A 16,303-nucleotide genomic window follows, 5' to 3' on the forward strand; every position below is an offset into this window, starting at 1 on the left:
ACGTTAAAGGACGATGAGAGCGTTCAAATAACAGCTTTTAATAACCCGGTCACTTTTAATAACCCGGTCCCCCCCTTACTGAATCCCTCGCCCCGAGGGATCGCAAACAAAGTCCCTGAGGCGACCCGGGGGCCTTTTCCGTCTCCAGGGCAGAGTCGTCACCCCTGCAGCATCCAGCTGCTGTGCAGGAGGTGAGTCAAGGGGATGTCGGGGTCCTGGAGTGTTGAAGTGGCCGCGCATCCCCTCTGTATGGGGCCAACCTGTCTCTGTGAAGAGCCACTTGTCTCCCTCTAGGGGGCAGCTGGACCCTATACACGACCTCCCCCAACCTCTCTAACACCTCACAGGGCCCCACCCAATGACAGACTAATTTTGGACACCGTCCTTTCTTCCTTTTCGGGGTGTACACCCACACCAAGTCACCAGCCCTGAAGTCCTTCCCCCTGGACCTCAGGTCGTAGTTACGTTCTTGCCTTATCCTTGTTTTCCCAAGCTGGTCACGGGCAAAAGCAGGAGCTGACTCCATCCTATCCTGGAGCCTCCTGGCGTATTCCTGCCCTTGCGGAACTGCTGGTGAGTCTGGAGGATAACCAAAAACCATCTCCATCGGGGCTCCCACAGCCAGCCGTTGAAGCCGGCCGCGGGATAGGTCGGGGGGGCCTTTACGCGATGTGCAGAGGTCACAGTGGTGGCAAAAGTCCTCCACGTCCCGTCTGAGCTGGCCCCAGTAAAAACTCTGCTGCACCCGGCAAAGGGTCTTTGAGACTCCAAAATGCCGCACTCCAGCCGTGCCATGACAGACCTTTAGCACATCTTCTCTCAGAGCTCTGGGGACCACCACCTGCCACCTCTCCCCTCCTGTAGCTGGCACTTTCCAGGCTCTCTGAAGTACCCCGTCCTTAAGTCGGAGAGCTTAAAACTTCTCGTAGAGTCCCTTCGTGGCAGGGGAGCACCCGGCGACCTCATTCCGATAGGGCCTCCTTCCGGACTCCACCCACAGCAGCACTGGTCGGAGATCGGCATCTTGCTCTTGATGCACTCTCCATCCTGATGACCCAACAATCTGCACCGCTCTACAGACTAGTCCATCCTCGCCAAGCACAGGGTTGTGCCCCTCCTCCGTGCAGAGCTCCACCTCCCGAGCCTCCCTCTCTGCAGCCAGTCCGACCGGGGCAGAGGAGAAGGGGGGTTCAGGGGCGAGAGCGGGAGCTTAGGGTGCCACTTCGGGCCGATAATTAATCACGCCAGCTCTTGAAGCTTCCAGCTGTGAACCCAGGGCCGGTGTGGGGTGCACGAGTTTCACAGTGGAGCCCCCCGGGAAAGCCAGTGTGTTCCTCCCCAGGTCTAGCACACAGTGAGCAGCCCGCAGGAAGTCAAGTCCTATGATGCATGGGTCCTGGACTGCTGCAACCCACACCTCAAAGTCCAGTACAAGCCCCCCTATCCGGATAGCCACCCTCCCTCTCCCCAGCATCGGGGTCAGTTCACCAGTCACCGTACGCAGTTTCACCACTGTAGGCTCCAACCGTGTCCCGGCTGGGATCACATCCGGTCTCACCAGCGTCGCAGTGGAGCCCGTATCAACAAGGGCTATGCGCTGGGTCTCCGCCAAGGTAACAGGGACATGGCAGAAGTCGCTCGAGTGAGTCCAGCCCACCACCCTTGCAGACTCAATGGTGTCATCTGCTTCTGGAGGGAGTGGAGCCAGGTTCCCCCGTCTGTGCCGCTGGGCTCCGCTGTCCGTACACGGGGCAATGCGGGACACAGGGGCAAGGGTCTGCATCGTCCCGTCTACGCAGACCTTGGGCCGTTTCCCTGATCATCAGCCCGCTTAGGGCACCTCACGCTGATGTGGCCAACCTGACCACACACCCAACAGACAGGGGGGCTGCGACGAGGGCGGGTATCGTTGCGTAGTGGTTGCAGCGACACGGCCCGGACCAGTTCAGTCAACTCAGTGGCCCAAGCCGGCTTCTCTTGACCTGGATCCACTTGAACCGCAGATCTCACAGCAGGTCCACCGTCATTATGGTCACATCCTGCGGGCCCTCCAATAATCTCCCTCTCCAACGCCAACTCCAGCGCCTCCTGCAGGGTGCGGGGGTGCGCCAGCTGGGTCTGAACACGCAGCTCCCTGGGTGTTATGGCACGAACAAACTGGTCCCGGGCTAGCTCACTCTGCACATCAGCAGGCATGTGGGCATATGCTCTCCTCGCCAGCGTCTCTATGTCGTTAGCCAGCAAACGAAGCGGCTCCCCCGGCCGTCTCTGTCGGTTAGACAGCTCAGAGCGCAGAACCCCAGGCTGGCCGCAGGGCACCCACTAAAGCCCCGTAGTCACCCCTCTCAGCCGGACTACGCAGCAACAAGCATGCCAGCGCGTCATCAGTGAGGCAAAGGGCAAGCTGGAGTGCCTTACCTGCTTCAGACCAGTCCATGGCACGTGCCAGCAGCTCAAACTGGGCATGGAAGGCAACCCAGTCCGCCTTACCGGTGTACTTTGGCGTTTTCACCTGGAGCCGGCTCGTAGCCCGCGCAGAGTCGCACGTTTTGGCGCCAGCGTGCTCCTCCCCACCTGAGGAGCCGAACCCGGCATCGGCAGCTGGCCTCCTGGCTGATTGTCTCAGGCGCTCCATGTGGTCCGCATCACGGCTCCACATATCGTCGCTGTCCGTCACCTCCTCCTTCCTTTCAGGTCGCGTGCTGGTATACTAACGCTAGCGGCTAATGAACTCCGTAGTTTTACTTCTGACACCATTGTAGCGTCCGTCCGGGCGTTAAAGGACGACGAGAGCGTTCAAATAACAGCTTTTAATAAGCCGGTCACTGTCCACGCCGTTTACAGCAGAGAACACATAACGCAACAATCCAACTCTCTCACCCCGCGTGCTCTCTGGTGCATTCACTGACTCTCCACATAATCGGAATTATGAACACATTATCAACTACTGACTTTACAACACGAACCGTTACATTATTATCAAATAAAAAGAGCATTAATTTGATTTCTACACTTCAATATTTTAATAAGACTTTTACATTATATTCATCTGCTGTTTTTAAGTCTCTTAATAATTTCAGGATGATTAAAAAAACGTTTAGAAGAAGAAAAAAAAGTCGCTCCTTTTTCGTCGCGCAGCAACCGCGTGCTTGCGTTGCCATGGCAGCGCATTTTTTCATGTTTTCATGTTTTCATGTTTTCATGTTTTCAGACTCGCGACAGAAGTGAACTTTTTGAATCGTTAATTCTCGTTCAAGCTGACTGAAAAGAGCGACACCTTCCCCGGCTATCTGTCCCCGTTATCTCCGCACAACACACCATGGTGAGTCAAGCTTTCATATTGATTATTTTATTGATTAGGATATAGATCATCTTTATTGATAGCCGTTAGAAGCTAACGTTAGCTCCTGTTTGTTCCTCTCTGTCATGATCTCATTAAAGAGACACTGAAACGACGTGTTTTTATTTCACAGCCTCCCAAAAAGAAGCCTCCAAAGGCCAAGACGCCCTTCATGATCGACGGCCTGACCAAGGACGAGCTGAGCAGGGAGCAGGTTCATCACATTCTGCACATTTCAGCAACACAGCAATGAAAAGATGATATTACATCTCAAATGCACATTGATAGATATTTTGTATAATAATGCTTTTTATTTATGGGCAAAAACAAGAAGACAATCCTGATTGGTCCTGAGTGAAATTCAAAGACTGACAGCTGTCTGTCCTCCTTACTCCCATACACACCATCAACCTGAATACAAAGAATTCAAATAAACATGACAAATGTGACCTATACCAACAAACTAAATGTACGTCACCAGTGCAGGAATATAACTCTAAACAGAATGAACATGAGACAGAAGAGAGAGGAGCAGAGTCTGAGAGAAGGGCAGACTTTAAGCTTTTCTTCATCGGATTTGTTGGGATAAACTGAAGAATGTTTGCTTCCTCCCGTCGTAACAGTGAGGTGGCCAAATGATTGTATAATTGATAAATAAAGCAGATATCAGATGCTGAAGGGCTGAACTGTGTATATCAGATGGACGAGCACATTGTGCGCCTGCGAGAGGAGCTGGATCAAGAGCGGGAGGAGAGGAACTACTTTCAGCGGGAGAGGGTCCAGATCTGCAGCTTTCAGGAGACGACAGAGAGAAAGCTGGAGGTGGCCACGGCTGAGCTGAGGAACACAGAGAAGGAGAGAGAGGAGGACGAGAGGCAGCACCAAGTAGAGATCAAGGTGAGTTACTGACGACCACGATCATCTGACATGGACAGGAAATATCAAACGCTTGAAGATGTTGTCCTCTCCAGGTGTCCAAGCAGAAGATGAAGCACCTGCTGTGTGAACATCAGAACACCGTGTCTGAGTTAAAGGCAGACGCTTCGGCCTCCACTGATGCTGCGCACGAAGGTCAACAACAAGTGGAGACTGATCTGCACCAGGCGATGAGAAACACGGCGTTGGACACGGAGGAGCGCGACATCACCGACGTCATCAAGGAGCTCCAGCTGGTTCGTAGTCCAAACATATTCTCTCTCTCTGCATTCCTACGGCGTGAGACGTTTCACGCCGCAGCGCTGCAAACACGACTTTTCTCTCCCCGAGCAGAACCACGATGAAGAAGTGACCCGAACACGGAGCTGCTGGGAGAAGAAACTAAAGGGTAGGCATGGAGTTCTGACGGCGAGCCACATCCCGCTCCCTCGTGATCCAACAGGACCACAGTCACTTCTTCCTTGTTCTGCACGCAGACGCTGAAGCCTCGTGTGACGAAAAGCTGCAGCTGTTTCATCAAGAGATGGACAATCAGAAGAAGCAACACGTCACGGAGACAGAAGCTCATTGGAAGCGCCACATCTGCGACCTTTCAGAGGACCACAGAGACGACATGGCCAAGATCCATCATCTCATCATAGAGGGAGAGGTCACGGACGAACTCCAGGTATGAACATCACACAGACGCCAAAAACCTCCTCACAACAATCCCATCGTTCATCGGCTCCATCCAATAGTTTAAAGACGCTTGTTGAAATGTCCCGTGACCACCTGGACTTCTTTCACGGTAGGAAGGCGCTGGTCGTGTGCTCAGGAGCGCTGACATGAAGCGTTGGCGTGCGGAGCAGAAGTTCACGGCGTTGTCCCGTCTCTATGACGACAGTCTGTATGAGCGACACCGCTCCCCTTACTTCTCCCTGCACGCGTTCATTTGAGATCGTTTGTTTCCCGCTCAGACACGGAGTGAGGAGGAGGTTTTCTCGTTTCAGGCGAGCGAACGAGAAACGGATCAACTGAAGGCCAAGAAAAAGGCGAGGAAGAAGGAAAAGCTCGCCGTCCGGAAGGAGATCAAACGTCTCGGTGAGCTTCTCTCCGAAGCCCAGGCCAAGGAGGCAGCCATCGAGAAAAGAATGATCAAGAAAGAAAAGTTGTTCCCCAAGACAAAGGTGATTGATTTGATTGATTGACTTTTTGTGCTCATGCTGAGGATTCTGTCACACGTGTTGGTGGCCACAGGCTGATTCAGTGAGGCTGCTTTTAACAGGATGACTCCGAGACGCTCGTTCTGAAGAAGCTGAGCAAACTGAAGAAGGACAACGAGGAGTTGAAGCAGAAATCAAAGCAGGTAAAAGACGACAGCGAGCGTCACTCAGCTTTATGAAGCTGCGGGTGTTTGGCTTGATTTGCTCCCGTCTTCATGTCACACAGGTTCAGACGGAGAAGGACGAGCTGGAAGAGACTTTTCCCCAGAAGCTTCAGGACGTGCAGCAGTGGAGACGTCTGAAAGACCAGCAGCTGGAGGACACTGTGAAAGACCTGACGGAGCTTCTGGAGGAGACTCAGGCTCAGATGGACTCGGTGCTCTCGGCCTCTCACATGGACCGAACCGCCCTGCGAGGGCTGATGCACCGAGGGGAGGTTGGTTTGAATTCACACAACTTCAAGAAACATCTGGAGAAGCCGGCCGTGTTCGTGTTCTGATTACAGGCGCGTGGTTGGTGCAGTTTACACTGAGCGCCACCAGCCAATCAGCTGCTCCCGCCTGCACACACTTGCACAGTGAGAGCAGGACCTTGGTGCCGATTGGTCGACGTAAGGGCTTTTTTTCCAAATTCTGTCTGCATGAAAATTGAAGGACAGTGTCTGAAATCACCATGGCAACAGCCGGCATGCCTGTTTGTTCTGTTTGCCCACTCCAGTCGTGAAAGAATCCATGGCAGGAAATACCTGCAGACCTCCTGCTGACAGAGTGTTTGTGATGATGTAGCTGCTCGTGCTGACGAGTGACAGAGGCGACGTGTGTACCAGACTTTTCTTATCAGACTCTCTGCTCTCAGGTAAATCTGGTCCGCAGTCAGAATACCAGGAAGGACTTCAAGTGAACTGTGAAGCAGCCGTGACACTGAGAGGAAGTTCATCCTTCATGCTCTGAGCTCACGCTGCCCTCTACAGGCAGAGATGAGAAACATTTGAACAATAAAACATTTGATTTGAAAGTCTCTCAGAAAGTCGTTGAGCATGTTTTCAGGACATGATGCATGAAGGGAACACTGACGAGCCTCCAGGAACTCAAAACCTGATCATCTTAATGAGACATTATTGACAGCAGGGGGCGCTCATCAGGATATTTCATTTCTTCTGAAGCCTGAATTCCGTTCCTGATGTTTGAATATCAGACTCATTGTGTCTTTGCACCACGTGGCCAGTTGGCCCACCTCCATCCTGTAGTGCGTCTCATCGTTGTTGGAGATGAGACCGACCACTGTTGTGTCGTCCGCAAACTTCACAATGTGGTTGCTGCTGAAGGATGGAGTGCAGTTGTGGGTCAGCAGCGTGAAGAGCAGGGGGCTGAGCACACAGCCTTGGGGGGCCCCGGTGCTCAGGATGGTGGTTTTTGATGTGTTTCCGCCAACCGGCACAGTCTGAGGCCTCTCGCTGAGGAAGTCCAGCAGCCAGTTGCACAGGGAAGTGCTGAGCCCCAGCTGGTCCAGTTTGCCGATCAGCTGCTGAGGGATGATGGTGTTGAATGCTGAACTGAAGTCTATGAACAGCATTCTGACGGATGAGTCTTTGGAGTCCAGGTGGGTGAGGGCTGGGTGAAGAGCAGAGCAGATTGCATCCTCGGTTGATCTGTTGCCCCGGTATGCAAAATGCCGGGGCTATAACTTAAAGTTTAATGGTATTTAAAAATACATTTATTGGAAATATGTACATGTTATTTTGCAAAATGATTAGTATTTATTTAGTTAACTTAGATTCTAACTTTTTAATAAACGAAATATTTTTATTAGTTTTGTATTTTTTGATCATATTGATGCTTTTATTCTGAAATGGATGCTCGGGGGTTTTCGTTGTTTTGAGCGGAAAAGGCCGAAGCGTAACTTCCTGGAAACAAACATCATCGGTCCTTATCGTTTATTGTCAGTTCATCATATCGTTGAGTTTGTCGAAGTCCCGACAGTCCGCTGACTCCCGCTAACACACCGTCACTCACCAGAACTACCGAACCGGTACCGGTACTTTGGAACACCCGCTATCCGATCCTGTCATTTAGCTACAACTGTTGTTAGCTTAGCATAGCCCACTCGAGTAGTTCGCCTGAACCCAGACCGGATTGGACCAGCAGCCTTTGAGTGATGGGAGCCCACCGCAGTGAGGGAGGCCGGGACTGGATCGAGCAGGACGGTCCGGACCAGAGTCCGGTAAGAACCACAGCTAACGGAGGCTAACGCGTTAGCCTGGCTAGCTTCTGCTCCATCATCATGATGGTGTTATGTTGTTTTTGTCTGGATACCTTTTTTATTTGTATATAATATTTCATTTTAAATATGTCTTATAGGTGACGTCATGGCTTCCAATTATTATCAATTAATCGGTAAATATATGTTGAATCGGTCAGAGTCTGTGATCTGAAACCATATTTATGCTTGGTTACTGAGTCATTACAGAATCTATTTCTATCTATTTCTATGTTTTACAAACATTAAACAAACAGCTCATCTGCACACAGTATATGTTCTTAAAGGACCAATCAGAGAGCTGCTCTCTTCCTGTGTGATCAATCAGCCAATCAGAGAGCTGCTCTCTTCCTGTGTGATCATGAAGGAAACCTGCTGTGTTGAAGCTTCTCTGACAACAATGCAGCAGCCAGTATGTCCTCCTTCTAACTTTAGATTCTGCTCCTGAATGCTCTGGATCTGATTGGACCAGAGAAGGTAGGCGGGGCTTTGAAGGCCGTTTTGGACGCCCCTGGGTTTGCCAGATATGAGAGCAGTTATCAGGTGAACAGGTGTTGCAGCGATGGAAGCGGGCAGTGGAACTGCTTCAGATAGAAGTGATTGTACCCGAGCTAAAAAGCCTCTGCATGTTTCTAATAAGCTCCAGCAGCAGAAAGCTGATCATCATAATAGTGTGTGTGTGTGTGTGTGTGTGTGTGTGTGTGTGTGTGTGTGTGTGTGTGTGTTTAGAATCCCTGGAACCTGATGATCAAGCACAGACAGATTCACAGACGAGGACGGCGCTCACACATGGCAGTCAGGTGAGTACTGGTTCATACTGGTTTGTACTGGTCCTGCTCCTGTTAGCAGGTCCACACGTGTTTCCTCTTTCTCTTTAGTCCTAGATGAAACCCCGCCCACTTTCTCAGGAGGAACGCTGAGATGGTTACATCTCCGTTACGTCTGTGAAATACCAACATTAACTTCATTTCTTTCATCACTGTGGTCAAAGGTCACAAAGCAGAGCACCGACCTTGATCAATAACACAGTTGACCTTGAGGAGCTGCATGGAGGAAGTGACCGGCGCTTTGCACAGGATCACTTTTTCTCCCTGGTCAGCGCTCGTGTTTCCAGATACGCTGAGAGCACGCGTCAAACTGTAGCGAGCACATCGACCCAGACAGGAAGTCAGACAAGTTTCAAAATAAAATACAATAAACAGACTCCAGCGTTTCCATCACTGTATGGACATTAAACAGTCACCAAGCGAGAGACGCTGCTCTCTTTCTTCCTGTTCCATCGTCTGAGTCCAGCTGCTTCAGTCACGGACCCGTGAGGTCGCACGCACACTGAGCGCTGCCCTCTGGTGACCCGTCAGTGAAGCTTTCTGATCTGGATCAAATGCTTAAAGTCATGAGAGGCTTTTATCAAACTCTGTCCTGGAACAACAAGATGAAAATGAGCTGTGGTATATTTACAGGAGCGTGTTTTTAACATGTGAAGTGAGTGTGATCCGTGTGAGCAGCGTGTGGTCGGGAGCTGCTGACACGCAGCGCTCACTCCGGCTCATCGTCGATCTGTTGGTGTGTGTTTGCAGCTACACTGATCCTCAGGTGTCCATGGACCTGCTGAGGGCGGTGCTTCAGCCCAGCTTCAACGATGACATCATGGCCGTGTTCAGAAAGTACCAGAAGGTCAGAGGTCACAGTGGTGGGGGGGGGGGGGGGTCAGCTTTGACACAGTGACGCTGACATCGTGTTTGTTTCAGTTCTTTGACAAAGCGGCGGAGAACGTGAAGGAGAACGTTGGTGACGATGTTCAGACAGATCAGCTGATCAAAGAGGCCTGCAGGAACGTTCTGGAACATGTGAGATCACTTCCTGTTGTCTGACCGCCCCCCCCTCCCCCACTATGGGCACTGACATGGTACAGAACAGTGTGTTCATTAGAGACCAGCTGATCCATCTCTACACTAAACATGTTTCTCCTGAAAGGTCAAAGGTCACTAAGGTGGGTTCAGTCCACACACTGGTGCACGCAGCAACGCAGGAGCCTCATTGGTCAACAGAGCTGTCAATCATGATGTTACAGTCACTGTTTTTAACAGTTAACTAATTGTTAGTAAACTTTTCAGAATAAAGTGAAACTCTGAAATAAATCAATCAACAATGTTCAAGTAAAGTTTATTTGTCGTGTATTTTGGTTTTATATTTTGTCCCATCTGTTAACATGGAGGAGGCGGAGCTTGTGAGCAGGAGGAGCTCTGTTTTGACTTCACTTCTGTGGCGCTGTCACGTCGTCCACTTTTTTTTGTATCATCTGATCCTGCGTGGTTACTGGGTTTCTCTGATGTCATCACCAGGCCAAACAGCTGTTTCCAGAAGCAGAGGTGAAGAGGGCGGGGTCAGAAGTCGTGATCAAGGTGAGAATCAACCAATGAGCACTTGAAGATTCAGTCCTGAGCTGGTTTAGTTCTGATGTAGTTCTTTGTGTCCCTACAGAGGTCCAGACCTGCTGATGAAGACTACGTCCAGAGAGGGAGCCCCGTCCCCAAGAAGGTACACACACACACACACACACACGGAGACACACAGAGACACACACACACACACACACACACACACACACACACACACACACACACACACGGAGACACACAGAGACACACACACACACACAGACACACACACACACACACACACAGAGAGAGACACACACAGAGAGAGAGAGACACACACACACACACACAGAGACAGACACACACACACACACACACACACAGAGACACACAGACACACACACACACACACACACACACACACAGAGAGACACACACACACACAGAGACACACACACACACACACAGAGACACACACACACACACACACACACACACACACACACACACACAGAGAGACACACACACACACAGACACACACACACACACACACACAGAGAGACACACAGACACACACACACACACACACACACAGAGACTGGAGTTACTGATGAGGAAGATGTCGATCATTCAGTCTGTCAGGTTTTTAGCTCGATTCCTTCTGAATGACCCTGAAACTCTACTCAGACAGGTGAGACACAGGTAACAGTCTGACAGACAGGTGTGACTGACAGGTGAGACACAGGTAACAGTCTGACTGACAGGTGTGACTGACAGGTGAGACACAGGTAACAGTCTGACAGACAGGTGTGACTGACAGGTGAGACACAGGTAACAGTCTGACTGACAGGTGAGACACAGGTAACAGTCTGACAGACAGGTGTGACTGACAGGTGAGACACAGGTAACAGTCTGACTGACAGGTGTGACTGACAGGTGAGACACAGGTAACAGTCTGACTGACAGGTGAGACACAGGTAACAGTCTGACAGACAGGTGTGACTGACAGGTGAGACACAGGTAACAGTCTGACAGACAGGTGTGACAGACAGGTGTGACTGACAGGTGAGACACAGGTAACAGTCTGACAGACAGGTGTGACAGGTGTGACTGACAGGTGTTACTGACGGGTGTGACAGGTGTTACTGACAGGTGTTACTGACAGGTGTGACAGGTGTGACTGACAGGTGTGACTGACAGGTGTTACTGACAGGTGTGACTGACAGGTGTGACTGACAGGTGTGACAGACAGGTGTGACTGACAGGTGTGACTGACAGGTGTGACAGGTGTGACTGACAGGTGTGACTGACAGGTGTGACTGACAGGTGTGACTGACAGGTGTGACAGACAGGTGTGACAGACAGGTGTGACAGTATTGATACATCATTGTCGTGTTTCTTCAGAGGAGGGCTCGTCCAGGTGCGTCTGCCGCCTCTGACAGACCTCACAGCTTCTCCGCTCCGTGAGTATCCTACAGGTAGCCGGTGACATCATCACCAGTATCCAGGTAGATTAGAACACCTGAACGAGCTGTGTCTGTTTCTGTTCTCAGACTGAAGCCCAAATCTGATCCCATCAAGAGAGAAGGCCCGAAGGTGAGTCTGTGAACACAAACAGGTGAGCTCCTCTCACAGGTGCTCCTCCAGGTGTTCCACTGATTCAAAACTTTATTAACACATGTGTCTGCAGACGACAGACGGCTGATAACTGGTGTGTTTGTTTGTCTCAGTGGGATCCGTCCAGACTGAACGCCAGCAGCACGTTTGTTCTCGGCTCTCGAGCCAACAAGTGAGTCACCGCCACCTTATTCACCTTTACCTGCGTGTGATTGGACGGTTGGGACAGTATCCCAACATTGATTACTGATATAGATGAGAAGTCATTTAAATATTAGTTGGCAGCATGTCAAATGTATTTCAGCCCTGGACTCTGTCGAGCTCTGTGATTGGACGGTCTGCGAGCTCCATGTGATGACGTCATGACACTGCGTTAATCTGTTAACGTGATGTTTATAAACAATTAGTCACCGTGTGTTGTGATGTCACTGTGCAGGGCGCTCGGGATGGGCGGGACCAGAGGACGCATCTATATGAAACACGCTGACCTGTTCAAGGTAAACACACACACACACACACTCTCAGGTGTGTGTGTGCATGTCCGTTTGTCCACCACGGGGTCCAGAGCCTTCACACACTCCCCCCCCCCCCCCCCCCCCCTCACACCCGTAACATCAACTCTCTCTCCATTTTTAAAACGTGTGTGTGTGTGTGTGTGTGTGTGTGTGTGTGTGTGTCTGTCTCAGTATGCAGCTGATGCGAAGGATAAGCAGTGGTTGGCAGAGAGACACCACATGAAGGCGACAGGAGGGAAGATGGTGAGGGGACACACACACACACACACACACACACACACACACACACACACACACTTCCAGTTTCCTCTTTATTAAACTAGGCATCAGACATCACGGACTGATCCTGTCATTAAATGATCTGCAGCTCGTGTGTGTTGTGTGCTCCTGATAGTCTGAGTCCGGTCTGTTCTCACTAAATCATTACAAACATGAAGACAGATGAAGCGGCAGCGCCTGCTGTTGCCATGGTGATTTAAGTTGGGTCAGAAAGACGTTTAGTGTGGGGATCAGCTCGTGGCTCTGCTCTCGCTGAGCGTGTGCAGTTTTACGCCGAGATGATCAAACTCGTCAGAAAACCTCCTGACGAATCGGGAGCAGCTGATTGGCTCATGGTCAGCCGTCTCGCTTCTGTCTGATATTTGCGACACATCTTAAAATACACTGAAGATGTTAGAAGTTACAACTGCACCTGAACGCACCCCTCTGATACGCGTGTTTTCAGGCGTACCTGCTGATAGAGGCGGATATCCAAGATCTGTTCCACAGTGACGAGTACAAGTGAGTCTGACTTCAACGCTCTCCTTCACAACATGAGGTGTTGTCTGTGTGTAGTAACAGATGTGTGTGTGTGTGTGTGTCTCTCTCTCTCTCTCTCTCTCTCTCTCTCTCTGTGTGCGTGCAGGGACTGTCCGGACGTCAGGGTGGATGAGATCAAGCCGTTCTCAGTTCCTCTGTGGATGGTGGAGAAGATGCAGAGAGCCATGGAGGCTCAGAGAGACTGTGACCCCTGAACTGTAGAAACTGACGAGCCAATCAGACAGCAGGGACTGATCATGTGACCATCAGGCGATGATTGGCTGCTTCTGTTTTTATATTTACTGTTTTTAGAAAATCAAATAAAAGCCTTTTTGTTACCTGTTGACCCTCTGCAGTCTGATCCGGATCAAACCACTTTAATCTGGATTCATCTTGTTTGATGACCCGTATCATCATGATGCGCTCCGAGGCTGTGATGTCACAGGTGTCCCGCCATCTCCGTTTCACACACACACACACACTTTGGTAGGTGACATCACACTTTATTTATTTAAAAAAAACACCAACATTTAAACAAACTGCGACTACAAACAGGAAGTGACATCATGAGGGCGGGGCTTCACTCTATCCCTTCCTGCTTGTCCTTGATGGCGACTCTGAAGCGTTCCTCCAGCAGAGAGAGCTCGCTGATGAGGTCAGTGATGGCGTTCGTAAACGCTTCCTGTTGACAAAACGCATCATCAATAACACCATTACTTCCTGTGTGTGTGTGTTACCTGTGGTCAGGTGTGTGTGTGTGTTACCTGTGGGCTGTGGTCAGGTGTGTGTGTGTTACCTGTGGGCTGTGGTCAGGTGTGTGTGTGTGTGTTACCTGTGGGCTGTGGTCAGGTGTGTGTGTGTTACCTGTGGTCAGGTGTGTGTGTGTGTTACCTGTGGGCTGTGGTCAGGTGTGTGTGTGTTACCTGTGGTCAGGTGTGTGTGTGTTACCTGTGGTCAGGTGTGTGTGTGTGTTACCTGTGAGCTGTGGTCAGGTGTGTGTGTGTTACCTGTGAGCTGTAGTCAGGTGTGTGTGTGTGTTACCTGTGAGCTGTGGTCAGGTGTGTGTGTGTTACCTGTGGGCTGTAGTCAGGTGTGTGTGTGTTACCTGTGGGCTGTAGTCAGGTGTGTGTGTGTTACCTGTGGGCTGTAGTCAGGTGTGTGTGTGTTACCTGTGGGCTGTGGTCAGGTGTGTGTGTGTTACCTGTGGGCTGTAGTCAGGTGTGTGTGTGTGTGTGTGTGTGTGTTACCTGTGGGCTGTAGTCAGGTGTGTGTGTGTGTGTTACCTGTGGGCTGTAGTCAGGTGTGTGTGTGTGTTACCTGTGGGCTGTAGTCAGGTGTGTGTGTGTGTTACCTGTGGGCTGTAGTCAGGTGTGTGTGTGTGTGTTACCTGTGGGCTGTAGTCAGGTGTGTGTGTGTTACCTGTGGGCTGTAGTCAGGTGTGTGTGTGTGTGTTACCTGTGGGCTGTAGTCAGGTGTGTGTGTGTGTTACCTGTGGGCTGTAGTCAGGTGTGTGTGTGTGTGTGTTACCTGTGGGCTGTAGTCAGGTGTGTGTGTGTGTGTGTTACCTGTGGGCTGTAGTCAGGTGTGTGTGTGTGTTACCTGTGGGCTGTAGTCAGGTGTGTGTGTGTGTGTGTGTTACCTGTGGGCTGTAGTCAGGTGTGTGTGTGTGTGTTACCTGTGGGCTGTAGTCAGGTGTGTGTGTGTGTGTTACCTGTGGGCTGTAGTCAGGTGTGTGTGTGTGTGTGTGTGTGTGTGTGTGTGTGTGTGTGTGTGTGTTACCTGTGGGCTGTAGTCAGGTGTGTGTGTGTGTGTGTTACCTGTGGGCTGTAGTCAGGTGTGTGTGTGTGTGTGTGTGTGTGTGTGTGTGTTACCTGTGGGCTGTAGTCAGGTGTGGTCTGAACTCTGATGACGATCTTGTGTTCCAGAGGATGAGGGACTTTGTAACCAGCAAACAGAACCTGAGGATCCTTTAACAGCTGACTGACACACACACACACACACACACACAGAGACAGAACACACACACACACACACAGAGACAGAACACACACACACACACAGAGACAGAACACACACACAGGTCTGACTTGGTTTATCAAACTCCACATTGTTGTGTTAATAATACGTCTATACGGACAATATTTTAGCCTGTTAGCATATGGTTAGCATAGTTCGCATGTAGTTAGCCTGTTAGCATGTAGTTAGCCTGTTAGCATGTAGTTAGCCTCTTACGCTCGGATGATGTTTCCCAGAGTGTGGTCCTCTTTATTCAGAGTAAACAAACACGCGTTTGGGACTTTGGTGTCTTTAGTGATGGTGATCTTTTTCTCTCCTTCAAACAACAGAAACGACTCGAAAGCGGGAGGCGCATTCATCTTTACTGAGAGTGAGCGACACACACACACCGGAAGTACTTCTTTCAAAATAAGACGCTGCTTCTTTTCGATGAGTTAAAAGGGGTTTTACAAACCAGCTCAGAGTCGTTACCGCCCCCTGCTGCACAGGAGGGAAACTTAAAATGACATTTTCTATTTTAGATTTCTTTAGATGGTTCTTCCCTGAAATTAAACAATATACATATCTTGTGGGATCTTAATGAAATGTAAGTGCTACTTGGAGTTCTTTATGAAATGTTATAAAGTTTTATTCATATGTGTTCATTAAAAATGCTGAATCAAGAATGAACAAAAACATACAGACCAAGAAAATTAAGCTTAAATAAAACTCAGACGGTGTAGAGCAGGGGTCTCCAACCCTCCTTCATCTGATAGAGACTTTAATATAATATAAAGAGCTAATGCATCACATGGCTTGTATTTCTTCACACATCACCTGAATGAAGCTCATATTTGTGCCATACAATCAGCTGCTGAAGATTTACATCAAGGCCCAAGAGAACATTTATACTTTACACTTGTTTTTATGGGCCAAATAAAACAACACAGCAGGTCCACCTGTCCGCGAGCTCCCTGTTGGAGACCCCGGATCTAGAGGTTAATTTATTTGTCAGTAAAGTTTATAATCTCCCTTGTGTTACATTTTATTCTTAAACCCAAACTATCGTCATTTGAATATGGATGCTCCTCTTGACCAATCGCATCGCTGTTGCTGCTTCGAGCTTCCCTCTTATTGGCCAGCAGGATCTGGTTTGTTTTTTAAACCTGAGCACTGATTGGCTGCGTGTGAGAGGAAGCGTCGGTTTAAACTTGGGGGCGGGAGTTATTTCAGTTTGAATCAGAAGAGTCTCCAGTCGGACCGAT

At 50.0% G+C, this 16,303-nt stretch overlaps 5 protein-coding genes across 7 annotated transcripts in view; 4 read left to right on the top strand and 1 right to left on the bottom strand.

The window, feature by feature from the left end:
* Positions 1 to 3,189: 3,189 nt before the first annotated feature.
* On the top strand, positions 3,190 to 5,211 carry LOC306823053 (dynein regulatory complex subunit 4-like; the record flags this gene model as incomplete). The annotated part of the gene is made up of 7 exons (XM_079342418.1): positions 3,190 to 3,322; positions 3,474 to 3,554; positions 4,040 to 4,237; positions 4,312 to 4,512; positions 4,610 to 4,664; positions 4,753 to 4,943; positions 5,068 to 5,211. Exons 1-7 carry the CDS (start codon positions 3,320 to 3,322, stop codon positions 5,209 to 5,211), a joined length of 873 nt encoding a protein of 290 aa, XP_079198544.1. The 5' UTR covers positions 3,190 to 3,319.
* Positions 5,169 to 6,497, top strand: LOC306823124 (dynein regulatory complex subunit 4-like). Of its 2 annotated transcripts, none has more exons than XM_079342496.1 (4): positions 5,169 to 5,442; positions 5,541 to 5,621; positions 5,705 to 5,914; positions 6,334 to 6,497. In XM_079342496.1, exons 1-4 carry the CDS (start codon positions 5,407 to 5,409, stop codon positions 6,376 to 6,378), a joined length of 372 nt encoding a protein of 123 aa, XP_079198622.1. In that variant the 5' UTR covers positions 5,169 to 5,406; the 3' UTR covers positions 6,379 to 6,497. The 2 variants fall into 2 exon arrangements, with proteins under 2 accessions (XP_079198622.1, XP_079198623.1); XM_079342497.1 differs by having other exon boundaries at positions 5,170 to 5,442; positions 5,711 to 5,914.
* An 831-nt stretch (positions 6,498 to 7,328) lies between these two features.
* LOC306822136 (deoxynucleotidyltransferase terminal-interacting protein 1-like) lies at positions 7,329 to 13,479 on the top strand. Its single transcript, XM_079340906.1, has 13 exons — positions 7,329 to 7,698; positions 8,464 to 8,534; positions 9,312 to 9,408; positions 9,483 to 9,581; positions 10,077 to 10,136; positions 10,216 to 10,272; positions 11,518 to 11,576; positions 11,667 to 11,709; positions 11,844 to 11,902; positions 12,167 to 12,227; positions 12,417 to 12,488; positions 12,970 to 13,025; positions 13,150 to 13,479. Exons 1-13 carry the CDS (start codon positions 7,633 to 7,635, stop codon positions 13,256 to 13,258), a joined length of 909 nt encoding a protein of 302 aa, XP_079197032.1. The 5' UTR covers positions 7,329 to 7,632; the 3' UTR covers positions 13,259 to 13,479.
* A 46-nt stretch (positions 13,480 to 13,525) lies between these two features.
* polr2j (RNA polymerase II subunit J) lies at positions 13,526 to 15,470 on the bottom strand. The gene is made up of 3 exons (XM_079340907.1): positions 15,276 to 15,470; positions 14,915 to 15,023; positions 13,526 to 13,725 (listed from the first exon to the last, which is right to left on the bottom strand). The coding sequence occupies exons 1-3, from the start codon at positions 15,416 to 15,418 to the stop codon at positions 13,624 to 13,626; spliced, it is 354 nt and encodes a 117-aa protein (XP_079197033.1). The 5' UTR covers positions 15,419 to 15,470; the 3' UTR covers positions 13,526 to 13,623.
* A 739-nt stretch (positions 15,471 to 16,209) lies between these two features.
* Positions 16,210 to 16,303, top strand: part of LOC306822847 (ubiquitin-conjugating enzyme E2 C-like) — a 2,938-nt gene continuing 2,844 nt past the window's right edge. For both annotated transcript variants that reach the window (XM_079342084.1, XM_079342083.1), the window contains exon 1: positions 16,210 to 16,303. This exon is cut by the window's right edge and continues 8 nt beyond it. The gene's annotated coding sequence lies outside the window, so the exon portion shown is untranslated.

This window comes from Symphodus melops (assembly GCF_947650265.1).
Source record: "Symphodus melops genome assembly, chromosome: 4".
Taxonomy (NCBI): domain Eukaryota; kingdom Metazoa; phylum Chordata; class Actinopteri; order Labriformes; family Labridae; genus Symphodus; species Symphodus melops.

Bases quoted from the DNA above. Each gene is read 5' to 3' on its own strand.
- LOC306823124 (XM_079342496.1), top strand. From the start codon at position 5,407: ATGATCAAGAAAGAAAAGTTGTTCCCCAAGACAAAG. The intron at 5,622-5,704 runs GTAAAAGACGAC...CATGTCACACAG, and splicing joins TGAAGCAGAAATCAAAGCAG to GTTCAGACGGAGAAGGACGA. The intron at 5,915-6,333 runs GTTGGTTTGAAT...CTCTGCTCTCAG, and splicing joins GGCTGATGCACCGAGGGGAG to GTAAATCTGGTCCGCAGTCA.
- LOC306822136 (XM_079340906.1), top strand. From the start codon at position 7,633: ATGGGAGCCCACCGCAGTGAGGGAGGCCGGGACTGGATCGAGCAGGAC. The intron at 8,535-9,311 runs GTGAGTACTGGT...GTGTGTTTGCAG, and splicing joins CGCTCACACATGGCAGTCAG to CTACACTGATCCTCAGGTGT. The intron at 12,489-12,969 runs GTGAGGGGACAC...GCGTGTTTTCAG, and splicing joins AGGCGACAGGAGGGAAGATG to GCGTACCTGCTGATAGAGGC.
- polr2j (XM_079340907.1), bottom strand. From the start codon at position 15,418: ATGAATGCGCCTCCCGCTTTCGAGTCGTTTCTGTTGTTTGAAGGAGAG. The intron at 15,024-15,275 runs GTAAGAGGCTAA...TGTGTGTGTCAG, and splicing joins CTGGGAAACATCATCCGAGC to TCAGCTGTTAAAGGATCCTC. The intron at 13,726-14,914 runs GTAACACACACA...TTTTGTCAACAG, and splicing joins CACCTGACTACAGCCCACAG to GAAGCGTTTACGAACGCCAT.